Source organism: Notamacropus eugenii, chromosome 2 (assembly GCF_028372415.1).
Source record: "Notamacropus eugenii isolate mMacEug1 chromosome 2, mMacEug1.pri_v2, whole genome shotgun sequence".
NCBI classification, from domain to species: Eukaryota; Metazoa; Chordata; class Mammalia; order Diprotodontia; family Macropodidae; genus Notamacropus; species Notamacropus eugenii.
In genome coordinates this window covers 253,637,076-253,664,163 of record NC_092873.1, presented here as the reverse complement: position 1 = coordinate 253,664,163, position 27,088 = coordinate 253,637,076, and the positions used below count along the sequence as shown (strand labels likewise).

The following is a 27,088-nucleotide window of genomic DNA, read 5'->3' as shown; positions in this document are numbered from 1 at the left end:
CTTCTTAGGGAAAAAAGTCCTGTTTCCTGACCTACCAACATCATTTTCCCATGATACTGCCATGCACCCTCCCCTATCACAAGACTTTTTCCAGAAAAGAACTACAGAAATGTCTCAGATGGAGAGGTAGAGCTCGAGGGAAACTGGCTCTGAGACAAAAGTCTTTCAATAAATGAAAAATCATTTCATAGGGGCAAGTTCAAAAGTTAGTTTACCCCATGGATGGATGTATCCAGTTCTACTCAGCAAAGTTTATATAGAATACAAAGGACCCAAATATATGGACAATTCTTTAAATCAAGATTTCTTCCAAAGGAAGCCATAAGATTCTGTCTTCCTCCTCCGAGAGTAACTGGGCAGGGAGGGGAGTGCCTACCCCAATCATATTCCCTCAATTTTATCATTATGGATAATTTCCAGTATGGAAAGTCCTTCCACCAGCACAGATCAACAACTCATTTGTAACTTATAGTCTTGTAAGTTATAATCTTTCACTGGGACAGTGAAAGATTAAGTGATTTGCCCATCTTCACACAACTAGAATATGTCAGAGATAGGACTTAAATCCAGGCTTTCTCAATCCTAAAGTCATCCCTCTATTACGTCGTGCTGCCCTAAGATTATTGCCTAACATATTAGGAGCTATCAGTTTGAGGTTGTAAAAGGTTACAGGATTTCAATAGAGATATTTTTCTCCACTGGGTTTAAGTGCTATAAGGAAAAAATGTATTTTAAATAAAACCTTTAAAACAATAAAGAATGTGTACATGATAAAGCTGCTTTTTAAAAGTCTTTTTTTTTTCCTTTTACTATTTTAAAGGAATCCAAGTTCCAACAAATCCTTCTGTAATTTTTCTGGAAATACTTGCAAATCTTTCAACTAAAAGTCTTTTTTACAGCTCCTTGGGGTAATGCTCTCACAAAACCTTAGAGGGAAGAGAAGAAGGTATTGTGATGGGTACAAAATTAACAGAGGTATGACGTAGGTGTAAGCAGTTCCAGAAGGTATATACATGTACATGGTACAATCCAACCATATATCTGCATCTGGTAAGGACACCTGCTATATCATACTTAGAATGGGCTTAAAAAGCATTCGAGGGATTGTCTATAAAATGTCTGCTTCCCCATCAGCAGTTTCAAATAGCATAAATTCCCCATGATTAAGTTCCTAAGCTTCAGACCACAGTCTCAACAGCGATAGCATTAGGGTTGTCTTGTTGGTGTCTTAGTTGCATCTCATCTTTGAAAGCCCTGTTCAGTACTACCTTTAAGGACTCCTTAAATGGTTTCTTCTTACTGCTGCCCACAAAGAAGTAAATAAAAGGGTTTGCACTGCTATTGATGGTAGAGAAGAGAAGGGAAATATGGTGCATGTTTCCAAACCTTGACCAGTACTCATAGTACAGGAGGTAAAGAAGTCTCATGGGCATGGCGAAAATGAGGAAGATGATAATGGTGACCATGATGACTATGTAGAGCTTGGATGAATGAGAAGTCCAGCTATTCCTTCGGATCTTCACCACCAGGATCACACTGGATACCACCATGAGAGGCGTGAACACCAGGAAGCTCAGGATGGAGATAAAGATAATCACTGCCCTGCAATCACTCTGGGAGTGGCCTCTTCTTCCAATGTCAATGCACATGACATGCTCCATGGTGGTCACCAAGCAAGAAAGAGCCCACAGCAGGCCACAGACACAAGCAGACTGATGTTTAGGGCGGTGACATCGGTACCAGATGGGGTACAGGACTGATAAGCAACGTTCTACACTGATGGCTGTTAGGAGGTAGAGGCCAGTGTTGTAGCCAAACAGAAAGGTCACTGATAATGTGACAATGGTATAATAATACCCAGAAGATAGCTCATAATCTAGAGCATAGTCAACTGATAAAATAAAGATACAAAAGAGTAGAGAGATGTCGGCAATAGATAGGTGGGTGATGTAAACTGTGAAGGGGTTTCTCCTCATCCGAAAACAGAGAAACCACAGGAGAATTCCATTTTCAACAAATCCCAGTGGGGAGATACTCAAGATGACCCAGTGCACGATTGGGATTTTCCGATGCATGTCTCCTGTGGACGTGTTCCTGTTGGTGGAAGTGTTCCCTGGTGTTTCAGGGACAAGTGATGTGAGGTTTACTTCATCCATGAGGAGGTCTTAAAGCGGGCCTTCTTTTCTGTGAACAGGTCCAAAAATATGCCATGCAATCAGTGAGTCTGAACAGGAGAGAGAAATTCAATATGAATAGTTATAATCTTTTTAAAGAGAACAATACAATTTCTTTCTGAGAATGGCAGAGATGGTGAAGGTGATTTGGCGACCTTTCATGATACCCATTATCTCTGGAATTCTATATTAACGTACTTAATCAGGGCTAGAAGGATCATAGTTAAAGCACCAAGTTGCCCAGCATAGTGGCAAACACCTATGATCCCTTGCTACTGGGGAGACTGAGGATGGTAGATTACTTGAACTTGGGAGTTTTGAGCTGCAATAGGTTAAGATGAACAGGTGTCCGTACTGTGTGGTAACAATATGGTAGTAAGTTCTTGGCGGGGAGGGAAGGAAGAGGGTAGTGGTGGGGAAGGAGAAAAACCAGGCTACCTAAGAAAGGGCAAACCAATTCAGGTCAGAAACAAAACAAGTCAGAATTTCCATATTAATCAGCAGTGGGATTGAGTGGCCTTTGCAAAAAAAGAAAAGAAAAGAAAAGAAAAAGAAAAAGAAAAAAAAAGCATGAAAAAGCAAGAGGTTGAGAATTGTTCAGTTCCCAGTCAAAACTTTCTGTGTGGCTCAAAGAAAGTCAAGTGTCTACAGAGAAGCATAGAAAGACTCATATGAATTAATATAGACCCAGCAAAATAATATTCATGATGACTACAACAATATAAATGGAAAGAATAAAAAAGAAAGAAGGAAGGAAGGAAGGAACTGAATGCTAAGTTTAATCACCAAACTTGGCCTGGAGGAAATGATAAGAAAATGCACCTCCACTTCTTCACTGAAGAGAGGGTAGCAGAACTATGGCTGTGGAACATTACATATAATCTCAGACGCAACTGATATGTAGGTTAGTTGTGCAGAAAATGTTTCAATTTTTTTTTTCTCTTTTTAAGGAGACAGTACTCAGGGTAGTGGAAGAGAGTATCTGTTTGGAAATGAAGTTGTAATAAAGACAAAAACATATCAATACAACATTGAAAAAAAGAAAAGGAAGTCAATTCACCTTCCTATAACTCATTTTTCCTGCCTTTGTAACTGAGATGAACTCAATTGCCCTCACAAAACATAAGCAAAAGTACTACTCAATAAGGAGGGAGTACACGGTAAATTTTTTTTTCTTTCCAAATGTAAGCTATTTTATTAATGCTGAAGAAAACAAGCATACTAAAGACAAACCAAGGTAGAAAAAAAATACAGAAAAGAGAATCAGATAAAAGCATTTAGATCTGAGATATCCCTTATGAAGGTAAGCACCTAGCCAAGCTGGTTCTTGTATTTGAACACACTCCCTAGATAACATAAAGTAAGTATAAGCAGGATATATTTTCAGAAACATATAACATATAGATGAAAACATCCAAGAGAACAAAACAAGAACATTGCTAATAGACATTTAACAAAGAATTAACCTGGAAGTGATGATAGAGTAAAAGGTTGTCAACACACACCCATTTAGGAGGCTTGACTCCTACTCTATCTTAGAAGATAGTTATCTGTAAACCTCTATTGAAACAATGTCTTCATAAATAAATGTATGGAGATTAGCGATTTTGTAGAAAACAGGAAAAAATACAATAAAGACCAGAATATTGAACAAAAGAATTAACTCTGGAGTCTGAGGGCCTGAGTTCAGATTTGTCTCTGACTCCTAATATTTGCATTACCTCGAGCAAGTCTCTTAGCTTAACCTCCCTAAGACCCTGAGACTTCCTTATCTATAAAATGGAGAGGTTGAGCTAGATGGTCTTAGAGGTTCCTTCCTTTAGGCTCTAGATCCACGGTTCTATGATCTAGAGGAGAAATTGCCAACTGTGCTGGCTCTGCCCAACTTCTCTCTTGTCCCAAGTTGATTTACAAAGACACCAGAGGCATTATGGTAGTTATGAAAAATATGTCACCCCAGCTCCACATATTTTGAAGTTTTAACTAAGTGTGATCTTTAGGATGCTTTCAAGAGACACAGAGAAACTTCCAAGGATATGAAAAGGATTGAAAAACTTTTCTAACCGCAAGTCAGAAAGATTGAAATCACTGGGTCTGAGACTCATGATATGATTAAGTGTTAATCTTGTGAAAGCATAACTCTGCAAATGACACAACTTACAGTACTGATGCACTGAATTTTAGGAGAGGCAAAGGAAACCAAGACCCTTTCAAAGCTGTCAAATCAAGCTCAGGGTACAATTCTCAAAATAATTTGCTTCTTGTGTATTTTTTAAAAATTTGTTTTATCTTTAATGCACTAGATGATTTGGCATTTAATTAGTCATTATATATATTTTATTACATTTAATATATTTGACAAACTATTATTTTAGTAGTATTAGGAAAGGTATGACCCTCTTCGTTCATAAAACTGGCTCTTGAACTAAGTTTAAGCCCCAATTTCTTAAATCAATTCCTTTTTCCTCTTTTATCATGTCAACATTATCCTTATCATAATGATAACTAACATTTAGATAATGCTTTAAGGTTTGAAGAGCACTTTACACACATTGAATTATTTGAGCCACATAACAGCCTTTCAAGCTATTGTAATATACATATGATAAATATTAAATATATACTAATATTATTCTCATGTTACAGATAAGAAAATTAAGATTTATAGAACTATGACTAATACATGATAACTGAGGTGGCACGGTGGATAGAGTACTGGATCTGGAGTCAGAAAATTTAGCCTCAGAAAACATTAACTTTATGACTCTGGACAAATCATTTAACTCTTTTTGCCCTAGTTTCCTCATCTGTAAAATGAGCTGGAGAAGTAAATGGCAAAACACTCCAGTACCTTTGCCAAGAAAACCCTAAATAGGGTCATGAAGTCATACGCAACTGAAACAACTGAACAATAAAAGCAAACTAAGCAAATAAGGATTCAATGCAAGATTCAAACCCAGATGTCTCTGACTCCAAATCTAGCACTCTATCCCCTACACCACACTACTGTATTATCCTTTTTATTCATTAAGAAACTTGTATTTAGTTAATTGTTGTATAACCTTTAATGATAAATATTGTTTCTATCAATCTTTTATCATTAAATTTTTTCACAAATCTTAAGTATAATTTCTTTAAATATTTTGTGTATCCAAATACAACTTTGTTTTGTCTTTATTTGTAAAGTCTTTAAAATGTAGATAATTAATTTTTATAAGATTATAATGAAATACAGCTCTTGTTAAGTCTGAACCTCAGTACTAGTTTTCCTTTAAAAAATATAACCTTCAATAACTTAATTTAAATAGAAAACGATCAGGTTAAAAAGTAGGCTCTAAGTTATGGTAATAGTTCAATCTTGTATGAAGTAAAAATAGTCAAACCTACCTATCCTTTCACATTAAAATGAATTAAAGTGAAAAAATATTTAACATATCATTAAGAGGGTAGTGGTAGATGATGATGGGGGGTGTGGCTTGGTGGCTTTTGGACTTTTCAGACTTTTGAACTGATGTATTATGTATTACGTGCTTGTTGTTGTGTTGAATGCAGTATTTCTGCTGGGGGTTCCTAAACTGAAATTTCAGTTGAGGCTGTTTAAGCTTTCTCAGTCCCCAAAGAAACAATATTTTCTGTCCTGCTGTGATATGGAGTCTACTGTATCGACAGGTGTAGAGAGAATAAGGGCCTCTCTCAGGGGCTATCTTCTTGACCTCACTTATTTTCCAATGTTTGTCCCTCTTTCTTCAAGGAGACAGAACAGAGTGATGAAAATAATTAACTCTTCCATGATGTGGGCAAGATCTTTCAACTTTGCCAGAGTTAGGGAAACCTGGGCATTTTATCTGGAAAAACAATGCTTGACTGTGAATTTCCCTGGTTCATTAAACAGAACTTTTAGATCAGAAACTACAGAGATACTAAGGGACCCCTGAATTATTTCCAGAAACTCTTTAGTCTCCTCTGAGCCCCAGAATTTTTCAGGTCCTCAAGTTTGGATGGTACCTACACACAGTTAGCCCTTATATCTAAAATATGGAGCCTGGCCATGGATAGGTACAGTAGACTGTGCTAATTTCAGGGGCCATGGGAAGATTTTTCTAGCCCCCACCCCCAATATCTCTCTTACCTGCTCTGATGTTGTCTGAAACTCTTTTAACCAGCATGGGAAAGGACAATTTTTATTTTTTCAGTTAGAGATAATTGAAATGCAAATACATGCTAGAAGAGGAAATCTATGTACTTAAATCAAAACAACGATACATAGCTAATATTTAGATATTTTCCAGAGAGTTTTCTACTAAGGTTGAGGTGGGAAAGAAGTGGGAGCCTGTGCAGTGAGGGAAAGATAAATTATCTGTTTGAGAGGCAGATGTTATTGACTTTCAAGATTAGCCCAAACCTCTGTGGTGGGACTTAAGGAAGTTACTTAGCAAAATGGAGAAGAGAACTTTTCTAACACAGGTCACTAGGTAGGTCACAGAAACAGCGCTCAGAAGCTACTGGGAGAGGCTGAGGCTGGTGGATTGCTCAGCCTCAGGGTTTTGGAACTGCTATGAACTGAGGCTGATAGTGTGTGCATACCAGGTCCTGTGTAGTGAGCCTCAAGGAAGGGTGGTGGAGTGGCAGCTGAAATCCTTTTGACAAATAGGAAGACCAAGTCTGCCCCCCCCCCCCCCCCCCCCCCGCCAAAAAAAGTGTATCTCTCAAGGCACCATCTCTTTCCCCTCATTCCACTTTTCCTATCACAGCTCATAGTCTATCATATTAATTTTTCTTTCCCAATTCCATTGTAGTATTCATTCATATTCTGAATCTAATTCATAATTCTTAATCTGAAAAGGCATGGCCCTGATTTCCTCTTAATTAACCTCAGTTCCTATTACTAGTGGGGCCAAAGGCACTCTGATTTGAAGGCATTACCCTCCTTGGCAGATTGTTAGGGCCCCAGTTGGAAGTCACAGAATCAGTCTGAGAGCCAAAAAGGATGTCCCAAAGTCTAACTTCTACCTGAAGTATCCTGAATCCTCTACAATATCCCTACAAAATCTCTTGGGTTAAAGGGGAAAAAAGAAGAAAAACAAAACAAAACTTCAATGTCACAAGTACAGAATTCCTCTGAAAAAAGGATGTGTATAGGGTTGGGGAAGAGGATTTAGGAATTGTAAACTCAGTCTACATCAACAATGGCATACAGTGGCCAAAAGAGCTAATATAATCCTGAGCTGCTTCCAAGAAGGGAGACTGTCCAGAACTGTCCTCTTGGCCCAGCCACACCACATCTATAGCATTGCTTTCACCGCTGGGTGTTACCTTTCAGGAAAGACATTGATAAGCCGAACAAAATGGTAAAGTGCTTCCAGACCATTCCATGTGAATATCAACTGAAAGACCATAAATTTGGAGCTGAAAGGAAAATTAGGAGCCATTTAGTCTGATTCCTTCATCTTACAGATGTGGAGATGGAAACCCAGAGTGGTTGTGACTTGCACAAATCACACAATAATAATAGCTATCATACATGTGGAGATATATATATATGTGTATATATGTACTACCTTAACATTTGCACAGAACTTCACATATGTTACCTTCTCTGAGCCTCAGTACAACCCCGGGAGGTGGGTGTATTATTATCCCAATTTTACAGATGAGAAAACTGAGGATATGACAGGTTAAATGAGATTAAGCCCAGGCTCACAGAACAAAAATCTGAGAAAAGATCTGCATTCAGTTTTTTTTTTTACTCCAAATTCAACACTCTTCCTACCATACCATTTAGCTGCCCTGTCACTTGTACAACTACTAAGAGACAGAGTTGTGATGGAATGTTCTTAAATATTTAACAGAGGTATTAGATTTGTTCTATTTGGCCTTAGAGGGCAGAAGTAGGAGCAACAGGGAGGAAGCTACACACAGGCTTGACGTAAGGAAAAGCTTTCTAATAAATACAGCTATCCAAGAGTAGAATGGCCTGCCTGGTAAAATAAAAAATAAATGGTTTCCTCTTTACTGGAGGTCTTTGAGCAAAGGCTGATGGTCATTTGTACCAATTAAGCTAAATATCTACATGTTCCATTCACCTTTGAAAACAACCCTCTGCCTTCATTTTTGAAGAGGACCAATGACCTCAAAGGGGATGTCTTGACTTAAGCATGCACTGGATTGAAGTGAGGCCGAACTGCTCAACATCATTAGCCTCATTCACCTTCTCTCCCAGAGTCAAAAGTCCGTTAACAACATAAAAGTCAAAATGATTGTCGATGGCCCAGAATGCAGTGGATGACCTTGGCATCTTCAATGCCTGACCAAGCTCCCAGTGATTGATATACTTAATAAGATCACCCATTCCCTTGTAAGACAACACTTACAGTGGGCTGAAATCTCTCTATAACATCTACCCATTCCTTCTAGATCTTTTCTCCAGGGTTAGGGCAGAATAAATCTAATCCTTCTTCCAAAACTGCCCTTTAGATGAGAGGCTAACAACCCATCATATCCTTGTTCACCCTACAGCTAAGTCTTCCAGTAACACCCCCTTTTTTCAACTGGCACTCTATTGGTTTGATCTTGAAGACTTTTACAAAATACTCTGTCTATACTCCTCTGGACACCCTTCAAGTTTCCAAATGACCTTCCTGAAATGACCTTTCCCAAACCCAACACTATACTGCCAACACGATATAACCAGGGCAGATTGCAACCTGATTATAACCTCCCATGTTCCACATACAATGCCCCCTCATCATTCTTGTAATTAAGTCTTTCTCCATCAGGAATGTGCTACCTCCAGCCTGAACAGGCAAGAACTGATCGTTAAATTTTCAGTGTGAACATTTACACCTCAGAAATTGACGAAAACTACAAATCAGGGTTTGACTTCTTGTTTTCTTTAATTATCTAGATTTAATAAAGTGATGGAGAAAATGTTAATGATGCAGATTAAATTTATAAGTGTGTCTTACAAGAGTTTTTTTCCAGAGTGGGTTGTTAAAAATTTATCAGTATATAATTGCCTCAGATCCTTATGAAATGGAAACAGAAAAGAATAAGCAGCAAACTAAATAAATAATAAATGTTCTATGATGCTCTAGCATCATCCTGCTTCCCCAAATTTTCTTGTATCTAAGCAAGGAAAGGAAGAAGAAATGGGAGGAAGGAACAAATGAAGCATCCTTCACCATTCCTGAGTAGCCAGTCAGCATCTGACTTAATTGTCAATCAAAACCAAGTCTTAACAAGTAGAGTTCAGTTCATCAAGCTTTGTATAGGAACTAATTAAAGTCATCCCAAGCTGATCTCATATTGTGACTGTTTGACAGCATTGACACAGCCTTGTTGGGCAGTGACATTACTGGAAAAGGGGCCAGGAAACTAAAAGGATGAATTGCCTGTTGTTAAAACATCAGATTATGACTAAATATAGGAATTATCTGATAATGAACCTGATAATGCTAATTAGTCTGATAATGAACCTCAGCAATGCTGTCTACTTCAAGAACCATTCAACCACATTCAAACAGAAGGCCCACTCAATATGCTCCCTGAGAAACCTTTGGGAAAAAAATACTTGCATAAATTTAGGAACAATATTAATTAAAATAATTCTGTAATGTGTGAATCAGAGATTTGGCTGATTTGCCACATGCCTACGACTAGAATACAGATTAAACTCTTTTTATAACAACCTTCCCTTCTTACAGGTTCTGCAATTTCTGTTGCTGTACAGTTTTGTTTGAATAAGTATACTAAAAATCACATTGTTATTATATAGGACCTGGAGATGAATGGAAGGCCAAATTTAAGGAGGTTGAGGAATTTAGGTTGTGACTGAAGTATCTGAGATTGGGAGAGGTGTGGGGAACTGGAGTATATATATTTTTTGCCACATGGTATAACTCAGTTGCAAAAGCTCCCAATCAAGGTATAGAGAAAGTGATAGGGACAAAAGAACTTGGTATATAGGATTAGTCACTGTAGGACAGGTAGGTGGCAGAGTAGATAGAGTGCCAGGCCTAGAGTCAGGAAGACTCATCTTCCTGAGTTCAAATGTGGCCTCAGACACTTACTAGCTGTGTGATCCTGGGCAAGTCATTAACCCCTGTTTGTTTCAGTTTCCTCCTCTGTAAAATGAGCTGGAGAAGGAAATGGAAAACTGCTCCATTATCTTTGCCAAGAAAACCCTAAATGGGGTCATAAAGAGTCAGATGTGACTCAAAAGCAAAAAAGCAAATAAAAAAAAAACATCTGAAAGTATTCATCATTTTAAGAGATGAGATTCAAACACAGGTCCCTCCTAAACTCAGGCTGAGTGTAATTTCTACCACACTACTCAGTGATCTAGCTCACCAGAAACAATCCTTTTAGGTAAGTATGCTAAAAAAGAGTAAGATAGCATCTGCCTCAGAAAACAAGAAGAATATGAATCTCATTTCATCTCTCCCCTCATCAAATCTGAGCTTAAACAATCTCTTAGAAATGTAGAGAACTGAGGAAAAAGCAGGTGCTTTATCTGCTAAGACTTCCACAGTTCCTTCCTGCAATCTTCACTCCTTCTTTCATATAATCCTTGGTGTCTCTGAACAAAAAGAATAAATCAATTCACACTAAGGTGTCAGCAACTCCGAGAGCTACTTCTCCTCAGAATATCTGCATTTTAAACCAGGACATCCAAGCTTTTAAGAGGGGAGAGTTCCTAATGCACAAATGATTTTGGACTAAGGGAATCATTTTGGCTCTCAAATAATATATACTCAACTTCCTTTTGTTTATTAAGGCTGATTCCACTTAGGGCCTAATTCTACTCAGTCTACAGCACACACATCCTTGTTTGGGTAATTTAGTCTTTCCTTCCTATTTCATCCCTGATAACATGAAGATAATACTCCTTAAGACCTATTTCTCAAAGTGGTTTTAAGAAAATAAAAAAGGAATAACTAACCAAAATGAGATACATGATTGTAATGCAATAATGCTGATCTCCAACAAATGAATATGAGGAACGCAAAGAAACATGGGAGGACTTGCAGGAACTGATATAGAGCAGAAGTAAGCAGAGCCGTGAGTATCATATGCACAATGACCACAATAACATAAATGCATACAACATAAAAAGGCAGCAGAACGCAGATTAATTCCAATGTCCAGTTCTGATGAAACAGAATTCTTCTTTTCTTTGGGGAGGTGGGGTGGAGATGAAGCGTGTAATGGGGAGGAGGATAATCAGGAAATGACTACTATTAAAAATCAATACATTTGTGTCAAAAAAGATAAAATGAAAACTTTCTTAAAAAGAAGAGACTATAAGGCATTGTGCCAATATCTGAGTGTTTTATATAGGATGCCAAGCTATTAAAATTATTCGATATATAGGGAAGTTAGGTATGAATATTTCTTTTAAACCTGAAGTTTGATCGGGTTGTACTCTGGTAGATGTAAAGGTTGTATTTACTTTTCAGCCAGAAAGAAACTAAAAGTGGAAAACAAGATAGAGTAGAGAAGAGAAAACTAGTACAAATAATTCAAGTGAAAGTATCTGTAAAGTTTGTTGTTTTTTTTTTCTGGAGACTGAAGAAGCTAGCAACTCCCCTACAATACTTCCATGCTAATGACCTCCCAAATTCCCACCCTGTTTCAGGATTCTTATTCAATAAACCAAAACAAACCAAATGAAAAGATAATTCAAAAGGAACAGTCCAGAATTCTATCTCTTGTTCTTGGACCTAACCCTATAATACTAACCTCTTACAGTACAATCCAAAAAAATGACAAATTCTTCTCTCTGTTGGGTTTCTTGAGGCAAGCATTAACACTTATTAATTATTGAAAGCTGGAGATAGAAGGTACTTTTGAGATCATTCAATCCAACCCATTCATTTTACAGATGAGGAAACTGAGGCTGAGACAGTCAAAGCCACAGCTAGTTTACAAAGCCAAGATTACAGTTGGGCTCATCTCACTTACAGTTCCCTTCAATGATACCAAGAAATGGGATTTCCATAGGGAATGATATTATGTAGGATAGGAGCATTTTACCTGCATTAAATGACACATTAACTGTACTTCTCTTCACTAAATGCCCCCCCAAACACAAACCAACCCCTGTCATACCTACATGAAGAAGGCAGAACACTCTTTCCAAAAGGTCACAGAAAGATGAAATTCATAATGACACACTATAGCCTTCTTACTGTACAAATTATTCATAACTCCAATGCTATAATGACCTAAATCAGCACCAGGTACCTTGCCTAGTCAGTGTCACTAAGACACCTACATTCAAGATCAAGACAGAAAGAAATTTCTTTTATCAGAAACTTTGTCATTAATAACTGCTCTTCTGATTTTGTAAACCACAAAGCTAGTGCTAATGCCTTGTATCTAAGAGGAAAAGTAGAAGCCAAGTAAATTTTGCTTTTCTTTGATCATCCATTTAGAGTTGGAAAGGAGCCTAGAAATCATAGGTTTATAAGAGACCTGGAAGAAATCTCAGAAGTCATTTAGTCTGATCCCCTCATTTTAAAGGTAAAATGATCTGCCCAAGGTCACAGAGGTAGTGCATGAACCCATCCCCAATCCAAACTCAACACTCTTCCTAACACATCACATCACCCTCCCTCCCTGATATGTGCTATTGCATATTTTGTTTAAGTGAACACTCCAAAATTTTCCCTACTAATATCATTGGGGGATGGGGAGGCAAAGAGAGCAACAGACTTCTCCCAACTCCCAACCCTGAATCAGTCCAAACACATGGCCAGAGGGGAATTATTTGGAAAGCTACTTTTTACAACTTGAGGTTCCACCAACCAAGATTTGATCTTAAGACCTTCATCTCCTGACCCGAGTCAAGGAGAAGTTGCCTAATAGCAATTTTCAAGGAAGGTTGGGGAAGGTATAAAACATCCAACCCAAAACAACTAACACTGAAGGACAAAGCACTCCAAAATAACAGTGTGGAACTGAGAGAGCCTATTGACAACACACACCCAACAAGCAAACATCTCATACATGACAGAGTGACCAGCACAGAAGCAGTTCTCTGAGTGATAGTTTTTTCTTTTTCCTTTGGATGAAAAAAAAAAAACCCTGAGTAATTAAAATAGGAGTAGACACTTACTAATATTATCCTCATGGGAGGGTCCAGAGATGCCCATGGGAAAGATCCTCTTCAGCATTCTGGGGCATCCATCCAGAAGGTACAGATTCCCCGTCCTCCCCCACCCTTCATTTGGAGGATCTACAACCTCAGACTCTCCTTGAAGTGTGGCTGGAGCCTCCTTTCTCTACTGAAATAAAGGGCTGCTCTCCTACGACTGAAAATATTTGTGATGTGCCAAGCAGATGGTCCCACGCTTATCAGCAGAAGCTATGCTTCCAATGGCATCATTCAGTGACACATCTGAGGAAAATCTTCACATTGAACTGCATGCAGTAGGTATGAAGGAGAGAGTGACATATGAAAATGGACCTGCTTTGAACCCCAGTGAGGGTCAGTTGGGGACCAATCAAATGTAGAATGAAGATCAAAGGGAGGAATGACCTAAAAACATGTGAAGGGTAAAATTTGACAGGAGAAAAACAGCTCCTTCCCACCTCCCTTTTCGGGCTAGCATACATGCAATTCAGTCTATAAGACCAAAGTGACCCATTTGGACAAATACAAGAAAAACCACTTAGTTAACCAGGAAGCTAGAGACAGCAGTGAAGGCTATATATCAGGGTGCTCTGAACATTGTCCTATCTACCTAATTCTGGAAACTTTTTCCTAGGAGCAAACACTAAAGTCAGAACTCAGATCTCTTCCTACACAATCAGAAACCTAAGGTCTGTTATTCATCTAAGTTTTTCTCCCTTCCCTTTCACCTTCCCTTTGTCAATATACTGAATGGCAACTAGAACAAACCCAAATCCTCTTGAAGATGATGGACAGAATATCAGAGCACTTTTGTCTCAGAGAAAATAATAAGAAGGACCAGAATCATAATAAATGTCCAAAAAAAGGTTATTTCCCTCTTTTCCTGATTGTATCTTCAAGCCAGTCATGTGCCAGTGGACAAAGTCAACAGCACAAGAAATAACAAATGACCTAGACAATGGATCAGATATAAAAAAAAAGAAGAGAAGGGCACTCTACATTCTATGGCAAACAAATAGCTATGAAATCACGTTTTTTCAGTTTGTTTTCCATAATAATCAAGACCAAACACATGCAAAAGAATGGGAGCCAAGGCTGTCATGGGAAGAAGGACCTGCTTTGGTCTTCCTATGGTAAGGAAAGTCAGTCCCTAAAATCACTCAACCCCAAGCCCAAACTGGGGAATTCCAAATGCCTCCCAACATGCCTGTGTCACATAGTCAAAATTAGCCAAGCCAGTCCCACAAACTCACAGAACACACTTTCATTACCTGATCCTTATTCCTCCAGATAAGTGAGAGTCCTGTTCACTGGAGCAGTTAGCATTTCTCAGAGAACGACTGGAAACTGAGCATAAGGAACTATCAAAACAAGGCAAGCTATAAGACAAAAGAGAAGAGGCCCGAATGCAAACAGGGATGGGACACACACATGTGACACTTACATGCATATACGAGGATGGAATAAAAATAATAGGCAAATTGGGGGTGAGATGGGAGGGCAGTTAGTTACCAATGAGAAGAGACAATGAAGGTAGGAAAGAACAAAGGGAGGGATAGTGAGACAGATAAAACTTCCCTGCTTTCTTGTTTTTCATTCATTTTTTTTTTCAGGGCATGAGATACCATCCAGACTTGGTGAAAGATTCATTCTGTTCCTCTAGGGGCTGTGAAACCCTAGGCAGAGCTTACAACTGAAAGAGAGCCTATGGTGTCATTATTTAAGCCAACAGAACTGATCAACTTACCAGTCTGCTCTACCAACCCTTAAGAGAACAGAAGAGTCTGTCCATACTGGCAGTGGAGATTGGTAGTACAATCCTAGCCAGAGGGTAAAAGAGGAAAGGACCAGCTGGAAGCTAGAGTGGCAACCTGGTTAAGAGGAGAGAGTGACCAATAGTGAGCAACGGAAACTCTGGGTGAAATGAATTTTTTTTTTCCCTCCCATCTTGAGTGGGTAGGAGAAGGTGACAATTGTTTTTGTGACTAATTGGCACCACTAGTTAGGCAGGAACTGTTACAGATGGGACTTGAGTTTCATTTGTGGTAGATAATGATTTATACTTAGGGAAAATACAGCAAGTCTGTAAAAATAACGCTGCCAGCATTTAAGCTTCAAATAGGTTGGCTATTTCTGTGCTTGAATTGTCTTTGTGAGTAATCATCTTTCTCAGTGAGAGGTGGAAACGAATGGTAGGAATGGGAGAGCAAAGGGAAAGGCCAAGAGAGCCAAGGAGAGTTTGCAGAAAAGAGCAATCTGTGTTCCCCTGCTTTCCAGCAACATGGGACCAAAACTGTAACTAGGATGAACTTTGGCTCATGACAATGTATTTAGCAGGTGCCCCCAAAATGTGAAATACTTCAGCAGGTAGAAGTAACAGAGATCAGAATCTATTTAGCAAGAATGAACCAGATCCATGATTTTATTGATTTAGGAAGCTCCCTTTGAAGAGCTTCCTATGCCAATGAAGACTGGCATCTTTCTGGCAATTTAGAGTCTTCGAAAGTGCTGACAAAGCAATACCGCTTCTAGGACTGTATTCCCAAGAGAGCATAAAAATGGGAAAGGATCCCACATGTACAAAAATATTTATAGCAGCTCTCTTTGTGGTGGCCAAAAACTGGCAATCAAGGGGATCAATAAATTGGGGAATGGCTGAATAAATTGTGGTATATGAATGTAATGAAATACTATCGTGCTATAAGAAATGATGAACAGGAAGACTTCAGAGAGACCTGAAAAGACTTATACGAACTGATGCTGAGTGAAAGGAGCAGAACCAGGAGAACTTTGTACACAGCAACAATCACAATGTGTGAGGAATTTTTCTGGTAAGACTTAGTACTTCATTGCAATGCAAGGACTTAAATAATTCCCAATGGTCTCTTAAGGCAAAATGCCTTCCACATCCAGGGAAAGAGCTATGGAATTCGATTGCAGAATAAAGCAGATCAATTTCTTTTGTATTATGTTTTGGTTTGTTTTATTTCTCCCATTTATTTTAATTCTTCTATGCAACATGACTAAGGTGAAATGTATTTAATAGGAATGTATGTGTAGAACCTATATAAAACTGTATGCTATCTCAGGGAGGGAGTGGGAATGTAGGGGGGAAGAGGGGAAGGGAAGGGAAAAATCTAAGGTATATGGAAATGATTGCAGAACACTGGAAACAAATAAATTAATAATTTTTTTAAAAAGTGCTGCTGATCATTGAGACGTTAATTGACTGACCCAAAGTTTTACAGCCAGTATATGGCAGTGGTGAGATTTAAAGCCAAGTTTTCTGTCTCAAAGACGTGCCCATTATCCCCACTGACTCTCATTTAGCAGTTAAACTGGAATTGAGCAAGAATAAACTAGTCAAAATAAGGATCTAAAAAATGTAAGACGAGGACCTGCTTTACTCTGTTCAACTGAGGGCATGCTTTGTATGTCTCACTCAAGTTACCACTTGTTCCACTTGCCCTGAAAAATTTCTAGATAGAGGTCTCTTTAAATATAGGACAGGATGAATACTCTTTCTCTCTCTCTCTCTCTCTCTCTCTCTCTCTCACTCACACACTACATACACATACACACACACACACACACATTTACAGGCAATGTTGATTCTTCCAATGCTGCCTAGAAAAAGAAAAAAAACAAATATGGTGAGCACTGCCTAAGATAAAGAGTATTATGGAAGTAGCCTTATGGGATATCACTGTCAAGGCCATTAACAAGTGGGGAAGAGGAGAGCCATTTGCCCTGGGTCTCCAACTAGGCATTAAATTTAGCAAGTTAAAAAATATCACCATTTAACTAAGGTTATTAACTAAGAATATTTGGATAGCCTCCTCTGGCTATATAGCAATTTTGATACTACACAATAGCTAAATTTTAACTTCAATTATTATAGTAATAATATTAAATGGAGAAAAAGCTGGGAAAGCATTTGATAAAATTTAGATAAATTCTTGGTATACCTAGGTACAATTAAGTATCATTCTCACTAATCTTTATTTTTAAATGAAATTTTATAGATATGTTTTGTTTTTAATCTTACCTTTAGATACCTAAGTTGTACTCCTAGATATGCTTTGTTTTTATCTTACCTTTTCTTATCTAACTTATAAAGAATAAAAACTGAAAGTAATCTTGAGAAAATTAACCAATATATATTTTTTAATCTGATATTATAGGCAGTGCTCCAAATCTATGGCTTCATGCCTCTGATTTGAAATTTTTTAAATTAATTTTATTTTTTATTTTGAACTTATATACAAAAAGAACATTTCCATGTATACACATTTGAACACAAAAGAGAAATTTTTATGAAACCATGAATCTCTATTTGATATTTACTTGCTTTTGCTTTTTTAAAAATATATACTAAACAATGCACATTATTTTCAAAACTTTTCCATCTGTCTGTTTTTCTTCCTAAAGTTCTTCTGTTCTATCCTGTGTACTTTAAAACAATGGCCCTAATTTTGGAGGGATGTCACTATTACTAACCCTTTCCCTCTCAATACCTCCCACTATGTAATTTTTTTTAAAAAGCAAGAGAAATGAACAAAAAATCCACCTTTTTAAAAAATAAATAATTAAGGAAATAAAAATAATTAAGGAAAACTAAACCACACAATAATGTGTGTGTCTTTCTGACTTTGAGTCCAACCCAGATCTTGGAGAAGATAGGTAACATGTTTCATCACAGGTCTTCTAAGGGCAAAGTTGGTCATTGCATTCATTGTCCAGTATCCTTAAATCTTTCAAAGCTATTTGGCATTAGAATGTTGCTCTCCCTGTATGTTCTCCTTGTTTGTTTCATTTCATTCAGCATCAATTCATCCAGGTCTGAAATCACCTCTTTAATAAATTTCTGACAGTGTAATAACAATTCCATTATATTCATAGGTACTCCTTAGGTTCTGGTTCTTTTTTTCTTTCCTTTTTACCTCTCCCTCTCTCCCTCTCCCTTAAGGATAAGGAATTTTGTTGTTTGGGATTGTTACTATCTCCCCTCTTAACCTACCCCTCCCTATCTCCACCAGTTTTCCCTGAGTTTGATGTATTTCTACACCAAAATTAACATATATTCAACCCTCTTTTGCCCAGTTCAGATAAAAGTGGGATTCACTTGATGCCTGCTGCCCTCATCCTTTATTCTACATTTGTATCCCCTTCTCATGCACCCCAAATATGAGTTCCACTCCCTTCTTCCTCCTTTTCCTACTAGTTTATTCTTCTTTTCTCTCCTCTTTCTCTTCTTAAAACCCTCAAAATAGAACAAACCCACCCCCTAGGACCTCTGCTTTTCTTATTTAACTCCCTCAATTACCCTTTAAAGACATTTTGATTCTAAAGAGACTAATTTCTTCTCCATTTATTAGAATATTAGCATTACATAATCATTTGGCTCCTTTCAATTGCTCAAATAAATTTAGCTGTCTACCTTCCTCTGGACTCTTTTGTTTATAGATTAAGTTCTTACTAAGCTCCAAGTCTTTTCATCAGAAATATTTGAAAGTCTTCTATTCCATTAAAGATACATGTTTTCCCTTGCAGTATGATATTCTGCTTTGCTGGTTAAGTTACTCTTGGTGATAAGCCCATGTCTTTTGTCTTTTAGAATACTGTGTTTCAAGATCTTCTCTTATTTACTATAGAAACTGCCAGATTTTGTGTGATCCTATGCTTCCCTGGTACTTGAGTTACCTCTTTCTGAATGTTTGCAGTATTTTTTCTTTAACATGGAAGCTCTGGATTTTGGCTATGACATTCATGGAAACTTTCTTTTTGGGGCTTCTTCAGGTTACTGATAAATGCTTTTCATCTTTATTTTGCCCTATGGGTCTAATAGATCTGGAAAGATTTCATTTGTGCTTTTCTTGAAATAGAGAGTTCAGACTTTTTAAGAAGAGTTTTCAAAAAGTCCAATGAATCTTAAATGATTTCTCATTAACCTGTTTTCCCAGTCAGTTGATTTTGATATCAGATTTCTTATACTTTCTTCTATTTTTAAAATATTTAAATTTTGTCCTAATATTTCTGCCTTATGGGAAGAATTTATATAGCACCCACTATGTGTTGCTAAGTGCTAAGTGCTTTACAAATATTATTTCATTTGATCATGGAGTCACTGATTTCAGAAAGTCCATATCTTGGATGAGGCTGACCATTTCTTTCCTCTTATTTCTTTTTTCTCTTATTTCCTTCCTCAAGAGCTTTCAATTCTTATGGTATTCATGTACTCCTCACAGAAAATCTATTTTTCCTTGTAAGTCTCTGCTTGTAGTTGTTACAGACATACTCTCTTTTATTAGGTGGGGGCAGATCTAAAGAGCAATAATTTTTGATACTGGTTGGTGTCTTCATCTTACTCATCTTTCCAACCTTAGTTCCTGAAATGGGGCTTTGTTCCAGGATCAAGCTCTGTACCTTGCTGTGTTTTCTGTGTAGAGCAGATAGCCTCACTTAGTTTCTTTCTGGGTCACCTGAGTTCATATGGTGGTCTTTTTGTCCCTAAGGTTAGGACCTCCTAGGTCTTTGAGGCTCAGAGCACTATATCTTCAGGGCCCTCTATGGCATTTCAGGACAGAGCACTTAGTAGCCTTTGGTGCTAGAGCTGACCCTGTATGAGCACTACCATACAACACTGGTCATTACTGCTCACCACGCCTTCTAAGGTCCCCACCCTGGGGATTTCTGTCTGCCCTGGGGTTTTCTGACATCCCTTTGTCTTTGAAAGGCAGGCGGCGTCTCGAGGGAGTGTCCACTGCCCTTGATGCTTCTAGATACACAGCTCTATGGGTTACATATATTTCTTGCTCCTTGCTGGTAGCTCTGAGAGACTTTGTTGGTGGTGATGAGTGATTTCAGTAAAGTACAATTCTTTGTGACCCCTTTTGGGGTTTTCTTGGCAAAGATGCTAGAGTGGTTTGCCGTCTCCTTCTCCAGTTCATTTTACAGATGAGGAAACTGAGACAAACAGGGCTAAGTGACTTGCCCAGGGTCACACAGCTAGTAAGTTTCTGAAGCTGGATTTGAACTCAGGTTTTCTTGACTCCTGGCCCAGCATTCTATCCCCTATGCCACATAGTTGCCTTCTAATAGGCTACCAACCTATTGTCCTGCTCTGCATTTGTTTTTGCTCCCTACTTAACATCCATGGGCTTCTGGATAACTTACTGTACAGTGCTCAGGTGGATAAAGTCACTTAGTGTGCTTTCTCACTGAACTTCTTTACCAATATTTGTCTGGTGTGAATGTCAGGTTCTTACTAGAGTAAACATATAGGATCTGGCTAACCTTAGACTGTGAGCTTCTCCATCAGAGAGACGCCCAAAGAGTTATAAAAATGCATACCCTTTGACCCAGCAATATCACTTCTAGGACTATATCCCAAACAGATCATAAAAATGGGAAAAGGTCTCACATGTACAAAAATATTTACAGCAACTCTGTTTGTGATGGCCAAGAACTGGAAATCAAGGGGATACCCATCTATTGAGGAATGGCTGAACAAGTTGTGGTATATGAATGTAATGGAATACTATTGTGCTATAAGAAATGACGAAAAGGTAGACTTCAGAAAAACCTGGAGAATCTTATATGAACTGGTGCTGAGTGAAATAGGTAGAACCAGGAGAACATTATACACAGATTTGAGGACTCTTTCTAATTGCCCTTCATAGCCAGGTAAGGACCTAAAACATTCCCAAAGGTCTTGAAGCAAAATGCTATCCACATCCAGAGAAAAAACTATGGAACTGAAATGCAGAATGAAGCAGACTATTTTCTCATGTTATGTTTTGTTTTGGTTTTTCTCATGGTTGCTCCCATTCGTTTTAATTCTTCTAAGCAACATGACTAATATGAAAATGTGTTTAATAAGAATGTATGTGTAGAACCAATATAAGATTGCATACTGTCTCAGGGAGGGAGGGGAAAGGGAGTGAGAGAAAATTTAAAACTTATGGAAGTGATTATTGAAAACGGAAAACAAATAAATTAAATTTAAAAAGGAATGTGAACTCCCTGAATGCAGGGTTTTTTGGTTTTGTTTTTGCTTTTCTTTGTATCCCCAATATTTAAATACTAGTTGACTGACTGCATGCTGTTTGCATATTAACTTAGCAAGTTCATTTGAGAAATATCTTTTGGTCTCTTGATTTTGACTTTTTTCCTCCAGCTATCATGTCAGGTGGCCTCAAAAATCTGGAATTGACCTAAACTTTCAAAAACCCTTACTCAATGCACAATAAAGAAGCTCAATTGCCCAGAAGGATTACTGTAGATGGGACTTTCCTTTCATTCTATCAGAGACAAAAATCTCAGTCTCCACACCATGGAGGTGTAGCTATAGGGCTACAAACATATTCTATTCACACCACAGAAAGCTGTTATCATCTGGAAGGAATGATGAGTTCTGTTTTAGCTCTAGTGCTTAGAAATGTAAGGATTCTGATGATGTCTAGCTGGCTAAAGGGTAGCACTCTCTCAACATGCTTGGTTCTTGTTGTGTTGTTGTTGTTGTGTTCGTCCTTCATTGCCTGAGAAGATCATGCCATCAGAGAAATGATGACATGACTTACACTTGACTTTGTTTTGAGTGAGGGAGGGCTATTCAAGGTCACCAGCCTCACTTCTGCTCTGGGGCCATCTGGATTCAGTGACCAGATATTCATCAGGATGACTGGAGATGGCCCAGGATGCTTGGTTCTAGAAAGGTTAAACAGCCCAGAGTTTGACTCATAAAAACAATAGAGACTGTAGTTTTTCATACTTGTGAGAACAAGAACTAATGAGGGAAAAGTTTATAGACTAAGAGGTTAATAAAACAGAATTTAAAAGGTAGAAGGAACCTTACAAATCAGTATAATCACTTTCCCAGAAAGGTGATTGTCTTCAGAATCAGTGTTAAGCAGAACGTAGCCACATGGTTCATGATAACTAATTTAGTCACATCTTGGTATGACAGAAATATCAATGGATTCAGAGTCAAATGGCTTGGGTTCAAATTTCGCATTTGCTACTTATTGCTGGTTTACCATATCTGTAAAATTAAGCAGTTGAGTTTGATGATTTCTAAGGTTGCTTCTAACACTAAATTTATAGCCTTATGAACCTGTGATTATAAATTGTCTCAGGTTGTATTCTAACAACCTTTCTCTGGCTCCTTGAGGCAATGATTCTTTGTCCTGTCCATTTATCTTAATGTTAATTTAGAGCACTAATGGGTGCCACATACCAGTTCCTACTTCATGGCCAGCATTGTGTTCTGTCTGAAGCCTTCCAGTGTCCAAGATCCCAGAATCTCAGAATTTGAAGATTGGAAAAGACTTCAGAAGATATTTAGTCTAGCCAGTAGCAGGAAAGAGAACCCTAATATAAAATGCCTGACAAGCAGTCATCCACCTTTGCTTGAAGACCTCCATGAAACCAGTTAGTTCCCAAAGCAATCCATTCCACTTTGGGTTTTCTCTAATTGACCATTTTTTTTCCTGCTATCAAGCCTAAATTAATGTCTTTGTAACTTTCACACATTGTTTTAGGTTTTACTCTCTGGGGACAAACAAAGTAAATTTATTTCTTTTCTCACATAGAAGCCCTTTAACTATTTGCCTGACCCCCATTTCTTTTTTTTGACAGGTACAACAGGGACAAAATTTCATAATGTTTACATACATTTCAGCATTTGATAAAGTCACTCAGGTTGTTCTTGTGGACAAAATGGAGTTATGGGAGTTAGATCAGTGGTCTCCAAACTCTTTTGAGAATGCATATTTGTTGTGCATACCTGTTAGATGGGGAAGGAAGGAAGCAGAATTTTCCCAGTGTTACCTGTGCTGCTACTATAGATACCTGAGTAGCAATTATGTTTTAACTGCCCTAAGAGGTTGGACTCAGAATAGAAGATTGTAAGCTTGCATAGGGGTGGGAGGAGGTCAAATAGGGAACTACTGGGCCACAATAAGAAAAAGGTAAGTGTGATGGTGATGAAGACAAGCCTCATCACTGGCTATCTCAGAAAGGGTAAGATGCAACCCACATCTTTTCATATTCTGAATGGTTGATCATACACTCCTTGGAGTCATGCCCCTACTTTGGAAACCACTAGGCTATATGAAAGTATGACTATAAGGATCCAGAAATGGTTAGTTGATTTGCCTCAAAGAGTAACCACTCTTCTGGTCAGTCACCACTCATTCTGGGCACAAAATACTCAGTCATGAATAAAAATAAGTTCATGTAGAAAGCCAAACTGGCTAAGTGGAATGACAGATATGATGACATGGAAGCCCAGATGAAGCCTCTATGTAAGGAGATAAATTATTCAATGAAGAGAAGAATCTTCTCTGTTGCTTACAACAATGTAGGAGCCTAGAAGTCATATTGGAAGGTCACATCAAATGTTAAGCAAAAGATGGAAGATGCTGAGAAAAAATAGCAGATGGGCATGAAAACACAGAGAAAATGGAAGCCAAGCTAAGTGATCTGTAACAGTGTGCTGTCTCCATTGGGAAAGTTCTTAATTCCTAATGCTTTACAAGGAGGTAGCAAAGATTTTTTTTTTGAAAAATTAAAGGAGACTCTTTAATTAGTACTAGATCAATCATATGTCTATTAAGAAGTATTTTAAATTAGCAAAAAGAAGATATGACTACTGCATCCTATATAATTGAGTCTGATGCTTTATTCTCTTCTAAAAGCCTGAACTCTCCATAGAAAGTTTGTTCCCTTGTGAAGATGGTTTCTGGTAAAGTCATTTCTGGACTTGATACTTGAGAAGAATCATACAAAGACAGCACATCAGTGCAATTCCCGAGAAACTACTTGACCCTCTGGACATCAAATAACCAAGGAAGATGAAATTGGAACAGAAAAAGGAAGGGAAAATTAGCCACCCTTCCAACTTTTGTCTGCTTCATTCTAGAATTTACACAGCAGTCTATTTATCATCCTTGCTATCCCTTGAACCAATTTTATGATTTAGGACAGGTTTATGTTACTTGTATTTTAATTTCTATATTCTTGAAATAAAGAAAGGGAGAATTAACCAATCTTCCAACTTTTTGCCTCATTCTAGAATTTACACAGCAACTCATCTGTCATCCTTGCCATCTCTCAAATCATTTTTTGTTTATAATTTAGGAAAGGTTCATATTATTTCTATTTGTATTTCTGTGTTACAACATCTAGAAAAATGTTTCTATTTCTACATATGAAAAACCATGTGGTTTTTACATTTAATATTAGGGGAATAAAGCCAGTTAACATTTGAAAAAATAAAATGGTGTAATAGTAAGCACTCTGATACATCTAGGAGGGCTTGCTATCACAGATTCTTTGATCTGCTTTTCTAAAAGGAAAGCAACTTTTGAGGGATCAACAATCTACTTTAATCAAGCCCCTATATCATTCACTTAGTCCAGGGGAAAAAGTCAGTATCCTGAACTTCAGAGAAAATACAAACAGAGAAATAGAGATCAACAGACAGGGCTTCCAACTGTCTGACCATAAGCAACACATACATAGTTACCAGAGAGAGAAACATAAACATCTGAGTTTCCAAAGCCAGCAGGCACCTTAGCAGCTGGTCAAACAGACACTTCCAATGAGTAAGCTCCAAAGTAAAACCTCACCTCAGAGTATTTATACACTTTTCAGAACAACAGGGCATGACTCTCAGGCCCAGTGCTGGGCTAGGAAGATCTTTAACTCTTGCCCTCACCCACCATTAACCTTAAATTACCATTATGAGTGGCCAATATAGAGAAGTAGATTTCTTGTGTTTGATTTTCTGTCTGGAAGGAAGACTTTTTTCTTTCTGAAGGAAATCTAGAGAGCCTGGAAATTTCTGACCTACTCTCCATCTTCCCAGAATACCTATGGCATAGTACTTTAGGTATATTGTGTTTTCACAAAGCCATGTCTAAACAAAGAAAATTGCCTACCTATTGAACACCTGTTGTGCAAGGGGTAAGGGGTGGGGAATAGGAGGAAGAGACAATTGGTTCTAGCCACAGGTGTCATTATCATGGGTACTTCAGGACTGGAATACTCATAAAGGCAGAAAAAAAGATCCTCTAGCTATAACATGTCACACTATGTCAATCTGCAAAATACACTAGTTCAACCTGTACACTTTTATGATTATAGCTAAAAAGTGCTTCTTAAAATCAAGTTTTAATCCAGTTCCTAACTTTAGATTTTTAATCCAGTGCCTAACAAATAATGCCTAAACCATTACTGGTAAATACCCACTGCTTGCATTCATTGCTTTTGCTCCATTCATCTTATTCATATTTAAGTGACAGGTGACCTGAGAACAAATGTACAAGTAAAGACACAGTAAAAATGAATTGCTTGAAATGTATAAAGTCACTGCATTTCAAATTCAGCAATGAAACAAAGATTTCATGTTTTAAACTTTTTAGGATATATTTATGATTTTATAAAAAATTTTTACTTAATATGTATGTACTATAAAAATATTTAACAAGGAAATAATTAGAAATAATGGTTAGATATGTTTAACATCTGAGGGGTACCCATAAATTAGGGAATGGATGAACAAGTTATGTTATATAAATGCGATGGACTACTGTTGTGCTGTAAGAAACACTGCTCCCCTCTCCATTTTCAGTTTCTCTTTGAAGACAAAAGGAGAATAAGGTCAAATGTTCCACCTAAAATTTTTGGTATGGCATTTTCTAACTTTGGGAAATTGCAACGTGTCATGGCCCACGGTGACGCAATCAGAGTGCTCAAGTAGATAAAGAAGAGGAATGGAGGAAAACAGCTGACGCTTGAACCTCAGTCTCATTTGAACTGGTCAAATAAAGAAGAATATAAATACAACTATAAATACAATGGAGTACAGAAATACATTCATGAAGACCTATATAAACTGACACATAGTAAAATGAACAGAATTAGGAGAACAATTCATATAATGATAACTACGTGGAAGGGAACTCTTATCAGCGTAATGACCAACTAAGATTCCAGAGGATTAATAATGAAACATGCTACCCACATCCTAAGAAAGGACTCAATGTAGAATGAGAAAATACTATGTGAAATTTGTTCTGATTGACTTGCATGTATTGTAATGGGTTTTGTCTTTCCTTTGGTCTCAGTTGCAGGTAGACTGGGAGGGTAGAATGAGAAGGCAGATTTCTGCTGACAAAGAAAAAAAATATTAAAAAAAAAATTTTAAAGATAAAACAGTCACTTCCCCACAAGATTTCTATCATTTCTACTCTGACTACCAGTTACTTTCTGCTGGTGAGAATCAGACCAGAATAGAACTTCCCCTTCTTGGCTTCTCCGCCTTTTAGCAGAGGAAATTATCATTAAGGCAAATCAAGAAATTATTAGCTGCTCTTCTTTTGGCAGAGAAAAAGAGAGAGAAAGATGCAGCAGATGTCTAGATGAATAGAACATTGCAGGCCACGAGTATTTCAGCTCTAAAAGAGGTTTCAAACCTCATTTGACGCAGACCTGGCTAAGAATAAGCTCTTGAGAATAGAATGTTGACAAATTGCTATCGGCCTTAAAGGCTCTAAGAGCCCTTCTCAGTCACATACGGTTTTTGCAGAATCCCAGAATTTGAGAGTTAGAAAGGAACCCAGAGGCCACTAGTCTGACCCATATGTGAAAGGAATGCCCACTTTAACACAGCAGACAAGCACTCATCTGCCTGAAGAGGTCCAAGGAGAGAGAACACACCACCTCTCAAGGAAAGTCAGTTCACTCTTGGACAGCTCTCACTGTTAGGAAG

General features: G+C 37.8%; 1 protein-coding gene across 3 annotated transcripts in view; it reads right to left on the bottom strand.

Moving 5' to 3' along the window:
• Nucleotides 1-778: 778 nt before the first annotated feature.
• LOC140527135 (proto-oncogene Mas) overlaps nt 779-27,088 on the bottom strand; it is an 83,297-nt gene continuing 56,987 nt past the window's right edge. For all 3 annotated transcript variants that reach the window (XM_072643843.1, XM_072643842.1, XM_072643844.1), the window contains one exon: nt 779-2,224. In XM_072643843.1, the coding sequence (XP_072499944.1) occupies nt 1,179-2,156 (978 nt within the window). In that variant the 5' untranslated portion in view covers nt 2,157-2,224 and the 3' untranslated portion in view covers nt 779-1,178. The remainder of the gene's footprint in view (nt 2,225-27,088) is intronic.